Source organism: Phalacrocorax aristotelis, chromosome 7 (assembly GCF_949628215.1).
Source record: "Phalacrocorax aristotelis chromosome 7, bGulAri2.1, whole genome shotgun sequence".
Classification (NCBI taxonomy): Eukaryota; Metazoa; Chordata; class Aves; order Suliformes; family Phalacrocoracidae; genus Phalacrocorax; species Phalacrocorax aristotelis.
Window position 1 is genome coordinate 54,788,458 of NC_134282.1, and position 20,312 is coordinate 54,808,769.

General features: G+C 41.4%; 1 protein-coding gene across 1 annotated transcript in view; it reads left to right on the forward strand.

Moving 5' to 3' along the window:
- Positions 1-20,312, forward strand: part of SPG11 (SPG11 vesicle trafficking associated, spatacsin) — a 37,080-nt gene that overhangs the window by 14,157 nt on the left and 2,611 nt on the right. The window contains exons 18-39 of the mRNA XM_075100856.1: positions 709-854; positions 1,692-1,853; positions 2,594-2,660; positions 3,117-3,282; positions 4,465-4,670; positions 5,468-5,573; positions 6,117-6,276; positions 7,186-7,443; positions 7,669-7,869; positions 8,187-8,294; positions 9,421-9,583; positions 9,982-10,196; positions 10,530-11,274; positions 12,116-12,258; positions 13,722-13,920; positions 14,974-15,111; positions 16,701-16,834; positions 17,425-17,532; positions 18,132-18,300; positions 18,692-18,780; positions 19,287-19,442; positions 20,078-20,229. Coding sequence (XP_074956957.1) covers positions 709-854; positions 1,692-1,853; positions 2,594-2,660; positions 3,117-3,282; positions 4,465-4,670; positions 5,468-5,573; positions 6,117-6,276; positions 7,186-7,443; positions 7,669-7,869; positions 8,187-8,294; positions 9,421-9,583; positions 9,982-10,196; positions 10,530-11,274; positions 12,116-12,258; positions 13,722-13,920; positions 14,974-15,111; positions 16,701-16,834; positions 17,425-17,532; positions 18,132-18,300; positions 18,692-18,780; positions 19,287-19,442; positions 20,078-20,229 — 3,991 coding nt within the window. The remainder of the gene's footprint in view (positions 1-708; positions 855-1,691; positions 1,854-2,593; positions 2,661-3,116; positions 3,283-4,464; positions 4,671-5,467; positions 5,574-6,116; positions 6,277-7,185; positions 7,444-7,668; positions 7,870-8,186; positions 8,295-9,420; positions 9,584-9,981; positions 10,197-10,529; positions 11,275-12,115; positions 12,259-13,721; positions 13,921-14,973; positions 15,112-16,700; positions 16,835-17,424; positions 17,533-18,131; positions 18,301-18,691; positions 18,781-19,286; positions 19,443-20,077; positions 20,230-20,312) is intronic.

Here is a 20,312-nt window from a genome sequence, read left to right on the forward strand (position 1 = left end):
CTGATAAAATTAAAGCTTTCTCTAGTTCCTAGAGAAACTAGAGTTTTCTAGTTCTCTAGTCAAAATGCATTTTGACTTCTCTGCCCCTTGGATTATGTCTTTGCTTTTTTTTTTAGATACCATCATTGTAATTCAGTAGAATTTGTGCCCTTACGTCATTTTACTTTTTAAAAAACATTTCATCTTTCGTAGAGTCATACGTTAACAAATATACAAATTATGGTTGTATTATTTTAAATTTTATTATTTTAAATAATATTTTTATTTTATATACTTATTTCATTTCTAGATAAATATATTTTACATACAATGTTTAAATTTTATTATAATTTATTTTTAGATACGATATATTTTATTAATTCATAAATTATAAAAATTTATAGTTATAATTTTATTATAAAAATAAGCCCAAGTGAAGCTTTTTCAGAATGTGTGATCAGTCTAGGAATTGAACCAGTACAATGCTAAACTGTGGGACTCAATCCAAATCAGTCCGTGTGGGTAAAACTGTGGTTTGAAATGGGGGAAAGCTTGGTCAAATTTAGAACAGCTTATCTGTATTTTTAAATAAATTGAGAAGAAGTTGCTATTAACAACAAAACATAGAAAATTCAGCTTTTTTCACAGAGGCAGGACAGTTTGAATGCATGATTTAATCATTTAATATTGGTTTTGCATGAAATTAAATCTCTTTTTTTTTCTTTTAAGATCCGAAGATGATTTTTCAGGCTAGTCTAGCAAATGCTCAGATCTTGATTCCTAGTAACCAAGCCAGCGTGAGCAGCATGCTGCTGGAGGGACGTACGCTGTTAGCGCTTGCTACTACAATGTATGCACCTGGAGGAGTTGATCAGGTACTGCACACAACAGGTTATCGATAAGCTTGTGGAGGAGTTCTCACGTGGTGTTGAAAACTCGAAGGAATACATTAATACAAATAAACGTACTGATTCTGTCATCTCATTTCTTCTCATACAAAAGTCTGGTTTCGGTGTTCCCAGATGAAGCGAGTAGAGCGGTTCAAGGTTACGTGGGTTAGAAATAGCAAGTCACAGTGGCTGGGAGTTGGAGTCTCCAACTCCTTCGTACCAGTTACAGCTGACAGTGGTCACAGACGCTTGTGTTCCTCACATAGTTTTAGTCTGCAAAAATATTTTCAATCAGCTTATAAAACGGTGTGCCTGTGTGAGACACCTGTCCCCTCTTGTAGTCATTTGTAGTTTTCAGGTAAGTGAAGCAGTGGGTAACGGGGCAGCGTCTCTGCTAGGTGTTACTCAGCTTCCATATTTTTATTTTTAAAGGCCAAAAATATGGGCACATGTCAAGAACTTCAGCTTACTGGTTGCATTGTGTTAACCAGTTGCATTGTGCTACAGAAATCAAAAAGCACATTATAAACTGTTACACTTTTAAGAGAAGAATGCTTGGTGAGCCTCATGTTGGAACAGAATTTATTAATAAAGGTAGCTTTTTGGTGCAAAGCACAGTAGCCTAAGCCATCAGGTCATGTTGAAGATGTGTCTAATATAACCTAAAATGATTTTCCAGGAGAAAAATGACACTTTCTGTGTTGTCACCACATGTCAAATTCCCGTGAGGTAGTTTGTTTGGCGCGTTCCGAGATTGTTTTATTATTGTCTTAATGCAATTTCTTCTTCCTAATGAAATACTTTTGCTTCCTTGCAATGTAGGTTCTCCAGAATGAAGATGTGGAAAAACCTCTAAAGAAAGTTGATCCACAGCTCTTAAAAATGGCGCTGACTCCTTACCCCAAACTCAAAGCCGCTCTCTTTCCCCCGTGTACTTCTCATGGAATTCTGCCACCTGACATCTCTCTTTACCATCTTATCCAGGTACGCAGAACGCTTCTTGGTAGTGCTTTTTGGCAGAACAAAAGGAAACAAGGAAAAGCTTCTTCTCAGCTAAAGCCTGGAGGGTGGGGACCATGTGATGGAATCCGTAATTTGGATCTAAAGTTTCTAGCTTCATTCTGAACTGTTTCTTAGAGTGGTATCTAAATACTGTGAGCCTGGCTTCCCCTCGCCCCCCCTGCATGTGTCGGTATCTGCGGTGTTTAATTTCAGCAGTCCCAGAGTGTCAGAGTTGCAGTTCAGTGGTCACGTTGTTTAGTATTACAAAAATTCAAATATTTTTAATTGTCTAAGGGCAAATGAAGTTTAGAATTAAAGGATAGTGTCTCATGGAATGTCGTGACATGTTTCTGGGCAAACTCCTTTTACTTCAGATCTGTGGTATGAGATAAACTGGAAGTTGGAAGAAATGCTACGAATTACTCATTATTAGGAAAGTGTTACCTTTCCTAAGATCGCAGTTTCGCAAAATACTTAATCATGTTCTTTCCCTATTTCCTTAGACCAAAGTCTAAGCCTTTCCTTGCGCTGGTTTGTGCTCTGATCCTACGGACTAGACCAGTATGTAGCTGTGAGAGGGAGCTGCACAAGACACATCACTGCTTGGCGGCAGTGCAGGCCATTCCTGGCTGTCTGCTACCATAGCTCCCTAAATATTCTGTAGTCTGGTCTGATGTGAAAATCTTAAGCTGTCTCAGTGTGTTTTGTTTTTAATCTTTCAGTCATTAGCGCCCTTTGATCCCACAAAATTATTTGGCTGGCAGTCAACAAATACTCTTGCTCTATCAGGTATGTTACTTTTCAAGTTTGATGTGCTTTTCTAGCCTGAGCACCTAGGATAAAGTACCTTCCAGTGGGATGATCTGGCAGAGAAACTTGTTCAAAAGGCCATTTCCTCTACAAAAAAAATAGTGTAATTTATTAAAACTCTGTTCTGAAATTAAATCCTAGCTAGGTTACCATTTTCCATTAAGCTCTTCACAGACAGATTTTCTTTCCTAAATGTATTATGAGCTAGAAAAGCAGTATTTTCTTTTAAAAGCAAGATGAGGGCCTAAGAAGTGATCGAGAGTTCTGGTTTTACAAGGAGAGTTGGCGTTTCAGTGGGGTTTGGGTATACTGAGATTTGAGTTAGAACAAGAGGAGAGGTATTTGATTGTCATCTCATGTTTTGTAGCTGAAAGCCATTTTCTATGTTTAATTCAACTGTTTATCAGCTCATAATAATGATGATACTCTTTCTAGATGCATCAAGTGACTTTCCTCATTTTTCATCCCCTGAACTGGTGAACAAATATGCTATAATGGAACGACTGGATTTTTTGTACTATTTGCACCATGGACGTCCATCCTTTGCTTTTGGTACCTTTTTGGTCCAGCAGTTAGTAAAGAGCAAATCCCCCAAACAGTTGTAAGTCTTCTCAAAAATGACAGTCTGATAGTTCTTCTGAAGTTATAATCTAGCACATGGAGCAACCCTAATCCTCCCCAACAGCAAACAAGTGGTGTGCATTGCATCACTTGGAATTTTAGGTGCCCTAGGAGTCTGTTCAGCCCAGCATCGAGTAGGTTAGGAATCAAATATCGCGTAAGAGGTGGTGAGCTTTATTTTGAATTGCCTAAATAATAAAATCTGCACAATGAAAGCAAGGAATGAAGAATGTTCCAATCAACCACATGTAGGCTTTTCTTCTAAGGACCTGAGCCGCTAGATCACTTTGTCGAAAACAGATGCCCCTTTTCTTTGCCATTTCCTAAGGGTGACACTTCTTCAGTTAAATTAATAAGACAAGTAATGTACTGGAGATTGAAGGAATTAAATCTTCTGGCTGAAGCTTCAAAATCGTGTTCAAAAGGATGCAGTCAGATTACACATCTCGCTTGGCTATATTGATTTTGCTATTAAGTATATTCAAAATTAGAAGGAGCTACATCAGAACAAATCACGTTGTTTCTAGAATGTCTTGTTTGTGTGTTAGTCACTATTTGTTTCTTTTCATCATTTCTATACGGATCAGTTTCTCCTGTGTAAGCAGCCAAGATTTGGGCAGAAAGGAGAACATCCCTTAACCTAGACTGAAGTACTTAATAGTTTAAAAGACAGTCACACATGCGTTGATTTTTTTCAGTTACTGCTCTGGAAGAGTTTCAGATAACCAGTGACCCAGCCACGGCAGAAGCCTTCAGGGTGCCTTTTTGCTTAGCATAACCTGCAGATCAGTTTCAGGTTCTTGATGCTGCTGTGCTTGGATTGTAAACTCTGCAGCGGGACTTGCTGCGCTAAAACTGCTGGCAGGCGGTTTTCGTTAATTATAATATCAACTGCATTGGCTTCAGCTGTTGTTACAGTCTGTTAAATTGCAAGCTCCGTGCTTACCATGTGTGAGGCTTTATTCTCATACTTTTTTTTATATGTATGTATCCTCATATATTTTTTTTTATAAATATGGAACTTTTGGTTTGTGAATGTCTTTCATGCTAATGAAGTTTGTGAGTTCAGTAAACCTTGTAGGTACTTGTTTACACGGGGAATATTTGTGTTTGAAAATTGGTTAAAAATCATATGTGTTAACTGGTGTTATTTTTGTTTCAGGATTCAGCAAGCTGGAAATGAAGCCTATATTTTAGCTCTTTCCTTCTTCAGTGTACCTTCAGTAGTAGCAGCCTGCGTGTGTTTTCTGGAATTGCTCGGCCTCGACAGCCTCAAACTCAGGGTCGATATTAAAGTTGCAAACATAATTTTCAGTTACAGAACTAGAAATGAAGAATCTCAGCACAATCAAATAAGAGACTCTCTGGGTAAGGGTGTCTTCTGTTTGCTTTAGAACAGGGTACTAGGTATTGGGAAGAGAAGCAGAGATGGATTGAAAGATGGTGCCTGACCTCTCAGGAATGCAGTAAAAGCATCCTGTCCTTTGAAGTGCTAAGACTTTTGCTCTTCTTTTATTCCTGCTTCTTACTAATTCTGAAGGTGCATTTTGAACCTGGCATACCAAATAAGGCAGGAAGACTGTGATATGGCCTGCAGCCAGAACTGCAGGAGTATCTAATAGACGCTGTCGAACAGCTGCCTAAGGCTCGGTGTAATATTTAGTAAGGGTCAGCCTAATGTTGTAATACTATAACTAGAGGATTAAACAAAGGGACATTACTAAATCTCTTTTCTCTTTCGTACTTGAAAGCTGTCTTACAGCTGCAGTGAAATCAGATGTTCAAAGCTGTAAGGAAATTAAATTTATCCTAGGAATAACTTCAGAAGTTGAATTTCTAACTAAAGGTCCACAGATGTCTTTTGTCCCAACTAGGAAACTACTGGCATTTATTTGTATTTTCCTGATCACTCTGAAAACATATATGTTACTTAAAACTATAGGTAGAGTTTATTTAAAAAAAAAAAAGAAAGGTTATGTGTTTTGAAAGTTGAAATTCTTTTTGAAGTATCACGTAGCCACTTTGGTGCCAGACTTGGCATAGTTAGTGAAACATTTACATTAATAGCATTCATTCTGCTTGTTGATTCTGGTACTTTTGAAAATATTACCCTTACTCTAATGCCAAACGGCATCTCAGAAATAGTATTCCGTTCTTTTAAACAGTTGAAAAGTTAAAATTGGCTGATAGTGAACAAGCAGCAGCAGCAGAAGTTCTTATCTCCTTAGAAGAAGCCTTTTGGGATGCAGTTGAGCATCAAGGAATAAAAAGGTGAGTAAAACATGATTTAAAGGATTATGCTGGCAAATTGAGATTGAGCACTGAATTTTACCATTTGTGTATTCAGACAATGTTAAAGAGATCCCTGTGTGCTTTATTGCAGTGAACTAAACAACAATACTTGAATTTAGAATATAGTCGTGGTATTTCTGACAGCGAAGGTAATAGGTGTGTATTGGCGAGAATAAGGAGGTGCAGCCAGAATGTTGGACTCACTGTTGCACAAAGCTCTTGCAGCGCGCTTGGGGGCGAAGGTTGTTGACTTCTTTTCAAAGCCTACGTTGTCAAGATGGGACAATGTACCTGCCTTGCTGGGTGGGATGTCCACAGGGTGTAGTACGGGAGCTCCCGCAGTGGAGTGTGACCCAATCTGTGGTGAGGTCAGCGGAGTGCTGGTGTTGCCGTTTGCAGGCAAAGGATCTCAGGCCACACGACGAGTTTATACGTTATTAACGTATAAATACCAGGGATAAGAAATAAATACTGGGATAAATACCAGTTTATTTCAGCTGAAGCTCTTTAAATTCCATGCAGGACATCTAGTGACTCCAGAAGGCAGTGGTCTTTGGTGATGCAGTTCTGTAAACTCCATAATATCAGGCTGAGTACATCTTACCTAAAGGAATGTGCCAAATCCAACGACTGGCTGCAGTTCATCATCCAAGCCCAGCTGTACAGCTACCAGCCAGATGAGGTAAGCTATCAATCTGTGTATGATTTTAAATGAAGATAGAGTTTATCAAGAATGTTCTTTGTCTGTGATGTTAAAAAAAAAAAAAAAAAGAAAAAAAAAGGAAGGAAAAAATAGATTATTTTAACAGGAGAATATCACATTGTGGAGAAGACATAGCATCGAAGCCTCCTCAGTTTCCAGGCAGTCAGAAGTTGTCTCAGGATGCCTGATGTCCCCTGATTATGGGAGCCCTTCTCTTACAGCCCGATTTCCCAACTTTTCTACTTTTCTCTCCCTCTTGGTACGTGTAAAGCTAACGCAAGGCAAAGGAAATTGAGTCCAGAGGGAGCTGACTGTTCAGCACATATATAATATGCTTCTAAGGGCATGAAAGCTAACTGTTAAAGGAGAAGATTAGGAAAACAATTCCCTGTTTGAGAAATTTTATGTGACATTATTAATTGGTAGTGGAGAAAACAATTTTCAGAGAGGAGTGATTTGGGTGCCTCTTTGAAGTGAATCGGGCACAAAACTATTTGCCAAGAAGGGACTTAATTTTCATTTTAAATTTAGTTAAAATTATGACATACTCGTACTGCTTGTAAGTTTAATTTAAAATAATGTAGTTACTGTTTTTTTATTGGTGAGTTACCGTGTTCAATGTAAGTTTTAATAAAGCCACTCATCTTTCCTTTCAAAACTTACATCAATTTCTGTGTAAAGATACTTAAGCTTTTGAGAATCCAAGTCTTCCGTTTTTGGTTTCGAACGTAACTTTTAAATTAATAAAGTATTAATAAATTAATAAACTATTAGCAATATTAGAATGTTTTATTTGTCTTTTCGATGTGTTTAATGCTTCGGACCTTCTTCCCCCTCGTCCACTTCGTATCTCACTCTGTACAGACCCTTTTGGTTCTGTTTTCTTAGGTCATTTCTATCCTTCAAGATTTCACTCCCATTTTACGGGATCACTTGACGTTGGCATTGGAGAAGTTACCATTTCTGTGTCCTGATGCAGGGAGCCCTGACAACAGTGCTGCCAGTGTGGCCAAGGGCAAAAATGCAGATAGTCTCTTTCAAATCCTTTTCCAGTGTCAGGGGAACCCCAACCCTTCACGTTACCTTTTGACTGAAGGATTGAGAGAGCACACTCCCATTCTGAGTGTGTTAGCAGCATGTTTCCAAGTGAGTATTGATGAAGTTATTTATCTTTTAGAGGCGTAAGTAATAAAAAAGTTGTGGTTGTGCATAATTATGTTAAATGGTAGATATCTAGGTTGCATTAATTGAGTTTTTTTCCTCAGTTTTTGTAGTAATTATGAATTCTTTGACACGTTTGGCCAAGTGATCTATAGCGAGGTGATGTTTGTCTCTAGTTATTATAAAACCGTCCTTTTTGTCATCTGGCAGAATGCAAACATTATTCATTGTCTCTGTGTTTGGATAATTACTACTGTGGATGATACTACCAGAGCTGAAGCAACAAACCATATTCAAAGCTCAGCAGAAAATCACAAATGGGATCTTCATGACCTGTCAGTTATCTGGAAAGTCTTTTTAAGAAAGCAAAAAAGTAAAACGCTTCTAAATGGATTCCAGCTCTTTTTAAAGGTAGGGTAATGTCTTTTTAGTGGTATTCTTGAGTGTATCTCAAATCATCTCGGAGAGGAGATGGCCTATAAATTCCCCCTCTGTCTTGTTCTCTGTGGCCTAGATAACCTGAGTGTAATCCACTGAAAATTCCAGTCAACTAAGAAAATCCTTGCATGGAAGTTCTTCCAATTATTACACATTTGCAGATCATATACCGACCTTGCATGCAGCTTTAATAAACGAGAACTATATTGTGCTGGTATCGAGGAAGGCAAATTCTACATTTGTTGAGGGACTTTTAGGAGAGAACTATAACCTATTTTTGTGTCTTAAAGGATTCCCCTTTACTGTATATACTGGAGATGTATGAGCTATGTATGAACAGTAAGAAATACAATGAAGCTAAAACCAAACTGGACAAGTTTCAGGAAAGTCTCACAAAAGTAAGCAACTTCATTTCCTCTAGTTGTCTTTGCCTACATCTTCCCTTTTTAGAATGTGATAGGCACCTAATGTCATATATGAAAATAATGAAAAAGGGTATGCTTAGAACCAGCTAGGAGCTGATTTGTGAAGCAGGAGGTTTCAGCAGATTCTTTTTATTGCTGGCAGTTGATGGAAAAGTGGTTTTGACAGTTCAAAACCAGCAGTGCATTTTTCTAAATCATTTTAAGTTGATACGGGCAGATTGAAATAGAGTGTCACCCCCCCTTGTGTGTGCAGTTTACCATTTGAAGCTTGGCGTTGACTCAAGTAGGCCCACAGTTGGTAAATTGAATTATTTGTGGTAAGCGCGGGATATTTTCTATTCTGATTTGACCAGGGTAAGTCACTACTGAGCTGATAAACCAGTGACTTACAGGAAATATTATTTAAGACAGACAACTCTTCTGAATATGTTTCGAAGCTTTGGAAGAAGTCTGTGATGCTGCTTTAGTTTTAGTAGTTGTGTAGACTTTTCTTTGAAAATGACTCAGTGAACTGAATTTTACACACTTTGAGTAAAACACTGATTTCGCAGTCGGTTTTAAGAGGCCCAGAGTGTTTTCATGCACTGCTTGTTTGTCTCATACAGATGTTTTCACAAAGTGTTTCGGTTCTTTCCTTTCCATCGCAATTTTCTAGTTCCCTGAATATCTTGGTCACTAACACTCCATGTCATGAGTGGTTTTCCTCCCTGCAATTCAAGCTAAGGCTAGATCAGCCTCCTTTCCTATGCGCCACTCACATAGTAGGTATGCTTATAAAGTATACAGCTGCACGACGAGAGCTATTAATCTAGCAATTGCTTTCATCTATCCGCTTCTGATCCTTCTTGCATCTTTTATTTCTTCCATGATTATCAAGAGTAATTGGCAGCCACCCCATCATAAAATTCACTACTTTTGTATCAAAGTCAAGCATACATCGGTGATGGTTCAGTGCCCCCTTGGGGATGGCAGTTCTTGGCTTAGAGGAGGAGGTAGATCTGGTACGCCTTCCATTTCCAGTGCGATTCCCACCAAAATGCAGAATATATTTGCAAAAAAACCCACAACCCAACACTTAAAAAAATCTTTATCTACACAGCTTAAAACTGAAGATGAACCAGCAGCTTCAGAATTACCTGTGCAGTGGTTGGAGTCACAAGCATTGGTTCTTCTTGAATTGATGATGCAGCAATGTAGAACGGAATATGAATTAGGAAAGCTCTTACAGCTGTTTGCTGCCGCCGATAATCATCTGCTCGATGGTAAAGACAGCTTCCTCTGCTAGATGATGTTAGAGCTTTAATCTCAGGGCCACGTGCAATGTTTTTGCAGTGACTGAAAGCATTTAAGTGTATTCATACTGTTCTATTTTTGTATAAGAATTTATATTACCAGAGCTGGTCCTTGTGGTGAACTGCAGTGGTGAAAATGTTATTGTGTGTGTAAGAACGACTATGTGCGACTGTTGGTGAGGGGCGCACAGATTCTCTACAGAAGTGCTTTAGTTATGGATTTAGAGCTTATTTTCAGTCCCATGAAAGCTTTAGAGTGCAAAATCTGTGCTCCTTCTCTGGCAGGGTTGCATGCTGAAATAAGCAGCAGAATTTCCTTCAGGTTTAAAAACACACTACCTTTAATTGTTTATGCTCTTTTAAAACAGGCCCTTATGTGAAGAAACTCTGTGCACTCAGTGAGACCCTGAAGGATTCCTCCGTATCAATTAATCGCTCCATCCTAACCAGCTACAGCATGGAGACATTTCAGAGCGAGTGCAGGTCAATTCTGGAGCAGCTACAAGAGAAGGGAATGTTCTCCCTGGCTCGGGAGGTAGCAGCAATAGCTGAATTGCCTGTGGACAATGTAGTCACCCAAGAGGTACAGTATAGTTAAATGGTGGTATTTGCCTCTTAATGCTCCGATTACTGGCAGCACTGAGAATGTTACTACTTAGTCTTCCTGACACACAAATTTTTTCTTCAAATCACTTTTTATTTTAAATGCAAGTAGACCACACAAGTTGACTAGAAGTGCTGAGCTGAAAAGGACAGTGTAGCTTTCCTTATTCTCTTACTATTTTTACTTGCTCTACAACCAGTTTTCCTTGGTGATTTGTTGCATATTGAGACACTTAATCTAAATCCAGTTGTTCAGTATTCTAGCCATGCAGCATGATTTTTCTTTTTTGAATTTTCTTTGCAAATTTTGCAGGTTCTAAGAGATCTACATCGTTTAAGAGACGTGGGGCAGTGGCATAAAAACCAGACAAGAATTGAATTCTGGAAAAAATGTAACGTCAACTTTGTGAAAAACTCCATCTCCAGCAAAGCTGCGTCGGATTTTTTTTTTAACCAGGCAAACACAGTATTTGAATCTTCAGCTCAGGAGAAGATCAGCAGCATTATGGAGAGGCATTTGTTGCTTACCCTAGCTGGCCATTGGCTAGCCAAGAATGACTCGGTGTCACTGCACAAATTAGAAGAACTAGAGAAGCAGATCTGGATTTGTCGCATCACACGACAAACTTTATCCACAGATGAAGGGTCAGGCAAGCCGAGATTTTCCTCCCATGTTGTGGTGAACAGGGATCTTACCTTTGATGACTTAGCTAGGGAGTTCTCTTTTTCAAAGCTACCTGCTCTGAACACACCAAAGTACTTAAAACTAGAGGCTCTTGCATTTGGAGAGTCGCAACAGACCTTGACTAAGGATGAAGAGGCATCACTCAAGTTTCTGATCGGACGCCTTCTTGATGAAGGAAGCGTGCATGAAGCCAGCCGTGTTTGTCAGTATTTCCGTTTCTACAACAGAGACGTTTCGGTGGTGTTGCATTGCAGAGCTCTGGCCTCGGGGGAGACCGATCTAGACAAGTTACACACAGATATTCAGGCTCTCCTTGTAGCAAGACAGAAGACATCTGAAAGCAGTGCATCTCAGCAGAGCAGGGTCCCAAATGGTAAGTAACACCCGCTTGACAGGTAGTGCCATTGCTGGGGTTCCACTGGATTCTTCCTCTTTTGTTACAGCGCTAATTTCCCCCAAAATTTCTGCAGGAAATAAGGTCTTCCTGACAGCGGGTTATGTCCTTGGTTCAGAAATCTTCTAGTGAAAGGAATTTGAAGCCTTGTAATATGCGTTGGCTTGTACGTGCTTCAGACAGGGTGTTTCTGTATACAGTTTCTGTAGTCTCTTAACTGTTCATTTTTTATAGTTCAAGGTTCTGTTCCAGTAAAGTAGCACTGAACTGCGTCTGTGCTCCTGCTTTTGGAATACACACTCTAGTAAATCTTGAGTGTGTTTCTGGAGCTGAAACGTGGAAATGCTTTAATTATTCTTTTTTCTGGATTCTTTGTACATAATAAAGGGTTTAGTGTTTCTTATTAATAAGTGAGGCTGATAATGTTTATGTATAAAGTACTCTGCGTATTTATGAAGTCTGAATGAGAAAGCTGTCCGCTGGAACATTACTTTCTAATACCAACACGTATAAAACTTAATAGGAATAGAAGAGAATAATGCAGCCTAAGCCACAGAGGAAGGCTGCTGAGCCCTTATTCTCTTTTATGCTTAGGAATTTTACATCTGAGATGATATTGTGGGTGTTCTGGCTCATTTGTGTTCTGTCATATTGTTTGTACCCTAAAACTTTAAAAAAAATAATCATAGGTGTCAGTAGTTCAGTTTTCAAAGACTGAGAAGGTATTTGCTACACATTTCTGGAGTCTTGCTCCAGCTATAGGGCTGGTTGGTGTTTTCTGTCTTTATGAGAAACGAAGTTACAGTGCTTTTGTTTCCAGCATCAAGCTTGGAAGACTGGACTCACATTGTGGCTTCATCTCCAGATGATGAGGTTGTTACCAGTCTGAAGGCTCTGACAGATGAATGTATCCATGGAAGAAACTACTGCAGACAGGTTCTCTGTTTATATGAGCTTTCTAAGGTATGTGTCTAGTAATGTTATTGAAGAAACAAGTGGTTTGTATCAAGCTGTGCTGTGGAAGTTTGTGGAGGAAAGGATAGAGTGATGAAAGTATTCATCAGGTGCCTGAAACAACCTTCGGAGGGTGAAGTTACCAAGCCTTTGTGTGGAAAAATGGCCAGATGCTTCCTAGCATGAAGTGCTGAAATGCACTCGACTCCCAGACTCCCCAGGCACCTACCTCTGACTCCACTAAACCAGATTTCAGCCTGTGTCTCTTTGATGTGCCTTTTTAAATAACCTTTCAAGCATATGTTGTTCATCTGGCACTTTGCTTTAGGCCTTTGTTGTGGGATGCCTTCATAATCAACCCCGACCCAGAAGCAGGCAGAGAGATAGCAGCTGCCGTACAAGTTTTAGCGTGGAAGTGCTCTGCAGGCTCCTCACAGGGGCAGCTCTTTACCCGGAGGCTGCTCAGAGGAGTGGCTAGTAAGTTCCAAGCGGTTTGACCCAGCCAGTGATGGGAGAATTAGCAGATTGTTGTTTGCTGCCTCTCTGCTCCTTGACCTCCGTGACTGCCAGGCAGCCCACCTCTGCTGCGTCTCCAGAGGGTGCTGCTGAACGCTGCTTTCAGGGTTCAGGACCCCTTTCCATGGTGCCTGCTCCCTGTTGTTGGAACGTAACATTAGTCTTTTCTGAATAAAAACAGCAACGTGTGTGCTGAAAATATTAGTATCATCTTTGTCACAGAGGTTCTTAGACTTTCCTCCAGAATTTTTCATGCCTCGAATATTTGGCGTGAGTGCTTCAGGTTTGAGCAGCTAAGTAGTAGTCCTACGACTGGCTTGTTCCCTTTTCTACCGTCTGTATAATCCTTGCCTGAAGCGGGATGTACGTACTTTCGAATTAGGAGTCGATCACTGTGTTTATGATGTACATTTTTGCATCAGTTGGTAGATTTGTAAAGTTGGAATAAGTTACACAGCGTATTTACAGAGCCTCACCGACGACTCTTCCAAATGTAGCAAATGTGAAAACTAGTATATCTTTTTCACTGAGAGTTTGTGGTATGTAAAGAAGAGGAAAAGGAACCTCATAAGTAAAATCTATGCAGTAAAACACAATTCTTCATTTGGGAGGAAATATTCCTGTCTGTCTTCTAGGTATTTTAAGTCTTAAGGTTTATATTTGGTCCTGGAAAGCATCTCTGTCCATGGCGACAGCTCTGTGACTATTGAACTTCAAATGCAAAGTACTTAGCTGCCATCCTGATCCAGAGAACATTAATACTGAAGATATACAGATGAAGGCACTGTTGACTGATATACAGACAGATTATGTTTGCATTTTTTGAAACTGAGTTTTGTCTGCTTCTCCGGCATCCCCTCTTGTGTCAGCTCATGGTGAAGATGTGCTGCTGGTCAGTACGTGTTCTGGGCTGGAGTTTTTGCTGTGGACAATCTAAGTACGTGTGTGTTTCTTAGGAATTGAACTGCTCCTACAGTGAAATGTCAGCCCACGACCCTGAAAAAGTGCTTCGAGCAATTCTGTCGTCCCGCCAGCCGGACAGGTGCAGGAGAGCTCAGGCGTTCATCGCCACGCAGCGCCTCCAGCCTGAAACTGTGGCAGAGCTAGTGGCTGAAGAAATCATGCAGGAATTGTCGGCGTCTTCAGAAAGGAAAGGTAGTAAAGAGGCTTGATCTTGTATTTTAGCATTTTGGGTTTGTAAGTGCGGTATTTGTGTATCGCAAAAACAGTCCTTGCTCTCCAGCTATTTCAGTGCTAATCACAGTCAGTAATGTTTGGGCAGCTCTTCGGTGAGGCTTGTAAACCTCCTACGTCTTGTGTAAGTTTTTATACAAATGTCTATTTTTAGTTAATTTTGTGTCCAGTGTGGTGTTGCAGTAATTAAGGTTTTATTTTTTTTATGGATATAGATTTAACAGTTTTTAAAAAAAGGGTTGTTTGGGTTTTTTACTCATGATCGTTGCAGCCCCACGTCACCTGACTTGGAAAGACTCATGTTAATTTCCCTGTGAAAAGCGTGGCCAAAAGATTTTCCCTTTTTTTTTTCCTCCACTTTGTGAAATGAGGGATGTTCCTCAAAACAGCAGGAATTTGTCTGGGGGGCTTTTCCGTTTGAGTAACTTCTACTTTGGCACAACATTAACGACAAAGTTCCATGAGAAACAAAGAGGCGTCGGATGGAGACTCTCGAGTCCCGGTGTGCTCTCCTCAGCTCGTGCTGCCCCTCGCGTGCTGCTCCCCTCGTACCAGTTCCCGTTAGCTCAGATGATTTGACACACCTCCTTCAGAAGAGTCAGCTTACTAACCCTGCAGAAAACAAATCCAGAAAAGAAGAGTTTTCTGCTGAGTTCATGAGTTGAACTGGTTCATGGAAGAGCATGAATTGGAGCCGCTGCAGGGGACGGGCTAGAGCTGTGTTGTGTAAGGAAGGGGAGCGGCAGCAGCCTACTGGATCTGTGAGATCATAGGTGTCAATACAGTAGCAATACAGTTCGGTAGGATTTCACTGGATCGAACTGGCAAAGAAGTAGTATCTGATTCTTAAATTCAAGCAGTGAGGTTAAAAGTGTCTTTAGAGTCGTAGCTCCAAGTCCTAGGTCAGTCTGGGTGAAGTTGTATTGGTTTGTTACGGTTTTCTTCTGTTAACGGAACTAATCTCTCCTGAGCAATCAGCACGTGTGACGTAACTCTCCCTCTGTGTGGACACAGGTCAGAAACATGTTTTGAACCCTGCAGCTGAGAGTCAGGCATTCCTGCAGCTTGCTAAGCTGTGCCAGGATCATACGTTGGTTGGCATGAAGTTACTGGATAAAATTTCCTCCGTACCACGTGGGGAGCTGTCATGCAGTAAGTAAATGGCAAAGAACACTTGATGCAACTAGTGCGTTACTAAGCGTGGCGTTACCTGGTTTAAAGTCACATCACAAAGAATAAAAGCAATGCTGGTGGAAGCATCTATTACTGATGTCAAATTTGATGTTAATAGATCTGAGTAAGTGCACAGCAAATAAAGGTGTTGCTTCAGTTCACTTTCCAAACAAAGTACAGATTTTTTTCTGCCGGCAGCCGGGAAATGCAGTCAGTGAGTTACCTGAACTTCTGTAGTTACATGGTACAGAAGGAGGCTGTTGTAGTTTCTTCATATTAATCACAATTAGAAATTGCTTTCTTTATCCATTTGTTAAACTGACTTCCTAGATCTTTTGTTACTGAAGTCCATTTTACACTTTGCAGCTCTATATACCACGGAGATGATGTCACGGAGTTTATAAACCGTAGCCAAGGTACTTTGGCACTGTTTTGCCGCTGCTGACCAGTGGCAAACTGCTGCTGTAGGCTGTTCTTAAAAAAGATTTATTATGGGCAGTTCATCTCTGAGGAAAACGAATGAGATAAGGTTTAGTGTGAGTTGTCTCGTGAGTATTAGCATGGGCAGAACTTCAGTGCTGTTTGGTCCAGAGTGGTGAGGAAGGAGCATCTTGCAGGACATGTTCTGCAGAAGCAAAAGCATGGCTGAGGTTAGTGTTGAAGCTCTTCCATTAGAATCCAGCTATAATACTGGAAATTTGGGAAACCTTTGTGGGAAAATCAGTAATTAAAAATACCACATTCCATGTAATCTTCATGTCCCTAACACGTTTGTCCTGTTGTCAGATCTTAACTTACCCCTTTTTTTGTCTGGTTAAGTAATACAAGGGTGAATATTAGTATTTTTTTGTGTATGGATGAGTAAAGTAAGGAAAGGGCTCTGAGAAAACAACGTTGGGAATTACCCAGTTGTGCTGGAGGACTCCCCCTCTCTTTGAATGGAGTCCCTGCGACAGCACTTTTTTACAGGTAGAGGTATAATTGGTTTGTTTCAAAATATGTTGTATAGGTTTATGACATTAACTGTGTTCTCAAAATCTGCGTTTTTAAAGACGATTGTACCAGGGTGTGTAACATACTACCTTTCTGAAGTGAATTGCGTGGTGCCGAGAGTGAGGTCTGGGACTCCGCGCTCTCCCAATCCCTTTTAGGATTGGTAGTATTAGTATTGGATCAGGCCTTCCGTGGACAACGGGGTATGCTAAGATGTCTTGTTTTCACTCATTTATTTAGCATATGCAATTAAATGAATCGTTTTTCAGCTTTTGGTGGAGGAGATTGGAAGTTTTGTGTGCGGAATAAAATAATGTTTCAGAAAATAATCCAAAAAAGCCAGACTTCCCCACAGATTGAGGATCCAGACTGAACGCATACTGTTATAGCAACTGTTGCTGCTTAAAATTGCTTAGGACAGAACGATAATAGCTCAACTTTCGAATGCAGTTCTGCGGTTTGTGACTGGAAAGGTGGCGCATCCTCCCCAGAGATGATGTCACTTCTGGAGAGGGGCAGAATAAGTAACTTCCTCAGCTTATTGACTGAAATACCTGAGTTCTTCTATTCTTCAGTTACAGAACTGCTGATTTTGGCCCACAATTGCTTTAGTCTGACTTGCCACATGGAAGGAATCACCAGAGTCCTCCAGGCAGCACGGCTCCTCACAGACGAGCATTTGGCACCTAACGAAGAGTACGGACTTGTGGTACGTGTCTTGGGTGCCGTGTGCGTGGAGCCAGACGCCGTGTGAAGGCTTCCCTGTGCGCGTTAGCAAGCAGCTTTGCCCCTGAGCAGTGCGGGGGGCGCGGGTGGGTGCTGGCACGGAGCACAGCCTTTCACCTCTGCGTGACTGCCCTTGTCCTGCCTCTCCCTAGAAGCTACAAGCGGGTGTTCGGTCTGATGCGCGCAGGTGATGATTTTTATGGCACAAAAGACTTGTCTGGAAAAACAGAGGTGGAGATGGTGGAACGCTGAGGTGGCAACAGTGCAGTAAATTGGAATGGGAAAGTCAAAGTAATTCAGCTCCTGGTGAAATGCGATGGTTTGTGTTACCGGGCTGTCACGCATCTTTTAAGTCCTGCCCCGAAAGGACTCCCAGAGTCTGAGGCGTGCCCAGTATAACGGTGCCATAGCTAGAAGGTTCGCTGCATATTTTTATTTGCTAGAATTACGTCCTTTCACCTCACGCTAAAAAAAAGGTGCAGTAGGTTGGTTTAAGGACAAAAGCTCCGCAGGTGTAAGGGAACGTCTGCCGGCCCAGCACTGGGCTTCATACTTACACCATTACTTCCACAGGTTCGTCTCCTCACCGGAATTGGCAGATACAATGAAATGACCTACATATTTGAACTGCTGCATGAGAAGCACTACTTTGAAGTGCTCATGAGGAAGAAGTTAGACCCAGTAGGTGGAGGGGGATAAAGGGGAGAAAGCTTTCAGAGGACTCTGTGGCCGCATCAGAAATGCTACTTACACAACATGGTGGAATTTTCTGGGGACTTTAATTACTGACATGTAGGAAGTGTTATTCCAGCTTATTGTAATAAATGAATTCTGGGTTTTATTCTGGTTTTAGTTTAAGAAGTTTGTTCTGATTATTTCAGTGCTGCAATGAGAGCAGCACTGAAACTTCAAGCTTGGGAATATCACTTAGAGTTTTCACCTCCTGCTTTGGTTTTACTTCCAGTTAATGTTTCAGGGGTTTGTAACAATCATAAATATTTATAGCTTTCTTGTAACAAAAAGGCATAAACAAATGTCACTTCCGACATTTGTGTGTAAACCAATAAAGCGTAGGTGCTGGATTTTCTTACCGGGCGTGATGGAGTTAAGCCCAAGTATAATATTGCCATTACGTTTTAAATTAGTTCGGAGAAACCTCAGACTGTGGTGATCACTTCTTGGAAAATTGCACCAGAACAGTTTTGCTTGTGGGTACCAAAATGTGAATAATGAAAAAAAAGGCTTTCCAAATCTTCACCTGATATTCCTTCCTTGGCCAGAGCGGGATGTTGAAGACAGCGCTGCTGGATTACATCAAGCGCTGTCGCCCCGGGGACAGTGAAAAGCACAACATGATAGCCCTTTGCTTCAGTATGTGTCGAGAAATTGGAGAGAACCATGAGGCTGCTGCTTGCATACAGCTTAAACTGATTGAATCTCAGCCGTGGGGTGAGTGGAAACTGCAAAGCCACGACAGACGAGCAAGTTAGTTGAAGAAGGGAGGCGTGATGGGTAAATGTAGTTCCGATTGCCTGTGTTGTCCGGGTGACATCCGCTGAACCCCGCTGTCTGGAGGGAGGGCCCTGTTTGCCAGCCTTGGGGCGCTCTGGTATGTAACAGTTTCTCTGGCAGCTCTGGTATTTTTCAGAGAGTTGAGGTTTTTGGCTCTTACTGTAACGTGAGGGTCCTGCGGTGCCAGGCATGGGAGGCGGAACGTCCGCTGTTGCTTTCTGAAACACCACTAGGGACAGGCTTGGTACCAGGAGGTCGTTTTGTAACCTACTTTGTCACCTTTGTAAATAATAGCTTACTCATTTCTTCCCCCCTCCTCCCATTTCAGAGGAATCTCTTCGGGATGTTGCAAATTTAAAGAAGCTGCTGATGAAAGCCCTGACTCTCTTTATCGATGCGGCAGAAAGTTATTCTAAGGTAAAATGAGGTGGATTTGTGTGACTTCTGTAGAGCATCAGGGCACGTAAGGAGTGAGCTGAACTGGGAGAACTAATGGAGCTGCTCTAGGGCGGGTGTGCAGAATCCTGTCCCGGTAGAAGCGAAGGAATCTCATACTCTGCCAGCTCAGCCGTCTCCCAGCAGTCTCCGCACTCTCGTACCGAGGAGCCGCACGCTGCTCCCTGGCCAGGCTCTAGGGTTACCATTAGGTTCCCCAGTTTCAGAGGGTGACTATGAGCTTGACGGGCAAGAGTAGAACAATACAAAGGGTATGTGAAAACTGGCGTGATTATGGTGAAAGTAGTATTTGTGCTGAGTGAAGCTTCATTGAAAACTAATGGAATATGATCAATGATAAATCTGCCATGATGAAAATGAGTAAATGCTAGACATCTCTGAACTCCTTGTTGCTCTCAGGAATATTTATGGCTTTCCTCTAGAAAGGTGTGTCCAAAGCTTGCTTTTGTCTTCGATTTATTAAATAGGACTCCTGCGTCCGCCAGTCCTTGCGCTGCAGTCGGCTAACGAAGCTCATAACCCTCCAGCTGCATTTCCTCAATGCTGGCCAGAGCACCATGCTGATCAACCTGAACAGACAGAACCTGATGGACTCCATCATGTCCTTGCCTAGATTCTATCAGGTGGGCTTGGCTTATCTGTGGTTTTTTTTTTTTCTGAAAATGATTGATTTAAACAGCAAGTACTGAAGCACTCTGCTTCTCTGAGCATAATGCTCAGCTCTTCCACGTGGCCACCAAGTGCCGTGAGTGTTATCTCGTAATATTGCTGCAGATGGGACCAAGCGTGGAAATGCACGCGCAGCCCCGCTGGGGACCGAAGCTTTAGCAGTCCTTGCTGGTGCTGCATTGTACGGCCAGGACCTTGGCTATCCAGCGGCCCGCAGGCTGCTCTGAATCTACGCTAGAGCCCTGAAATCTCACTTACGCTGGCATCCGTCGTTTTGTGACCTTGGAAATCAGAAAGAAAAAGGCTTTTTAAAGAGAACAACCAACCCCCCATGACATCTTGTTCAGGAGAATTATTTGCAGCATTTTGTTACCCTCGCAGTTCTCTATAATACAGCTGCTCTCAAGAACAGCATCAAGAGATGGGCCAAGCAGAATACCTAGAATTCCTTAGAATACCTAGAATTCCTTAGAATACCTAGAATTCCTTAGAATACTAAGGAATACTAAGGAATTCTAAGCATAGGAGTGTTTCTGTGCAAGAATAAACTCTTCCTGCTCAGTAATTCCAGTGTCTGTTCTCTTTGCAGGCGGCGATTGTGGCTGAGGCTTACGAGTTTGTTCCAGACTGGGCTGAAGTTCTGTATCAACAAGTGATCACCAAGGGAGACTTCGCTTACTTGGAAGAATTTAAACAACAAAGGCCGCTGAAGCCTGGCATGTTTGAGGCAGTCGCTAAGAAGTAAGTAGTTCTGTGGTCAAACCGGAACTTTCTTTTCCACTGGCTCCTTTAGAGGAGCAACTGTGTGTTGAGCAGCATGCAGG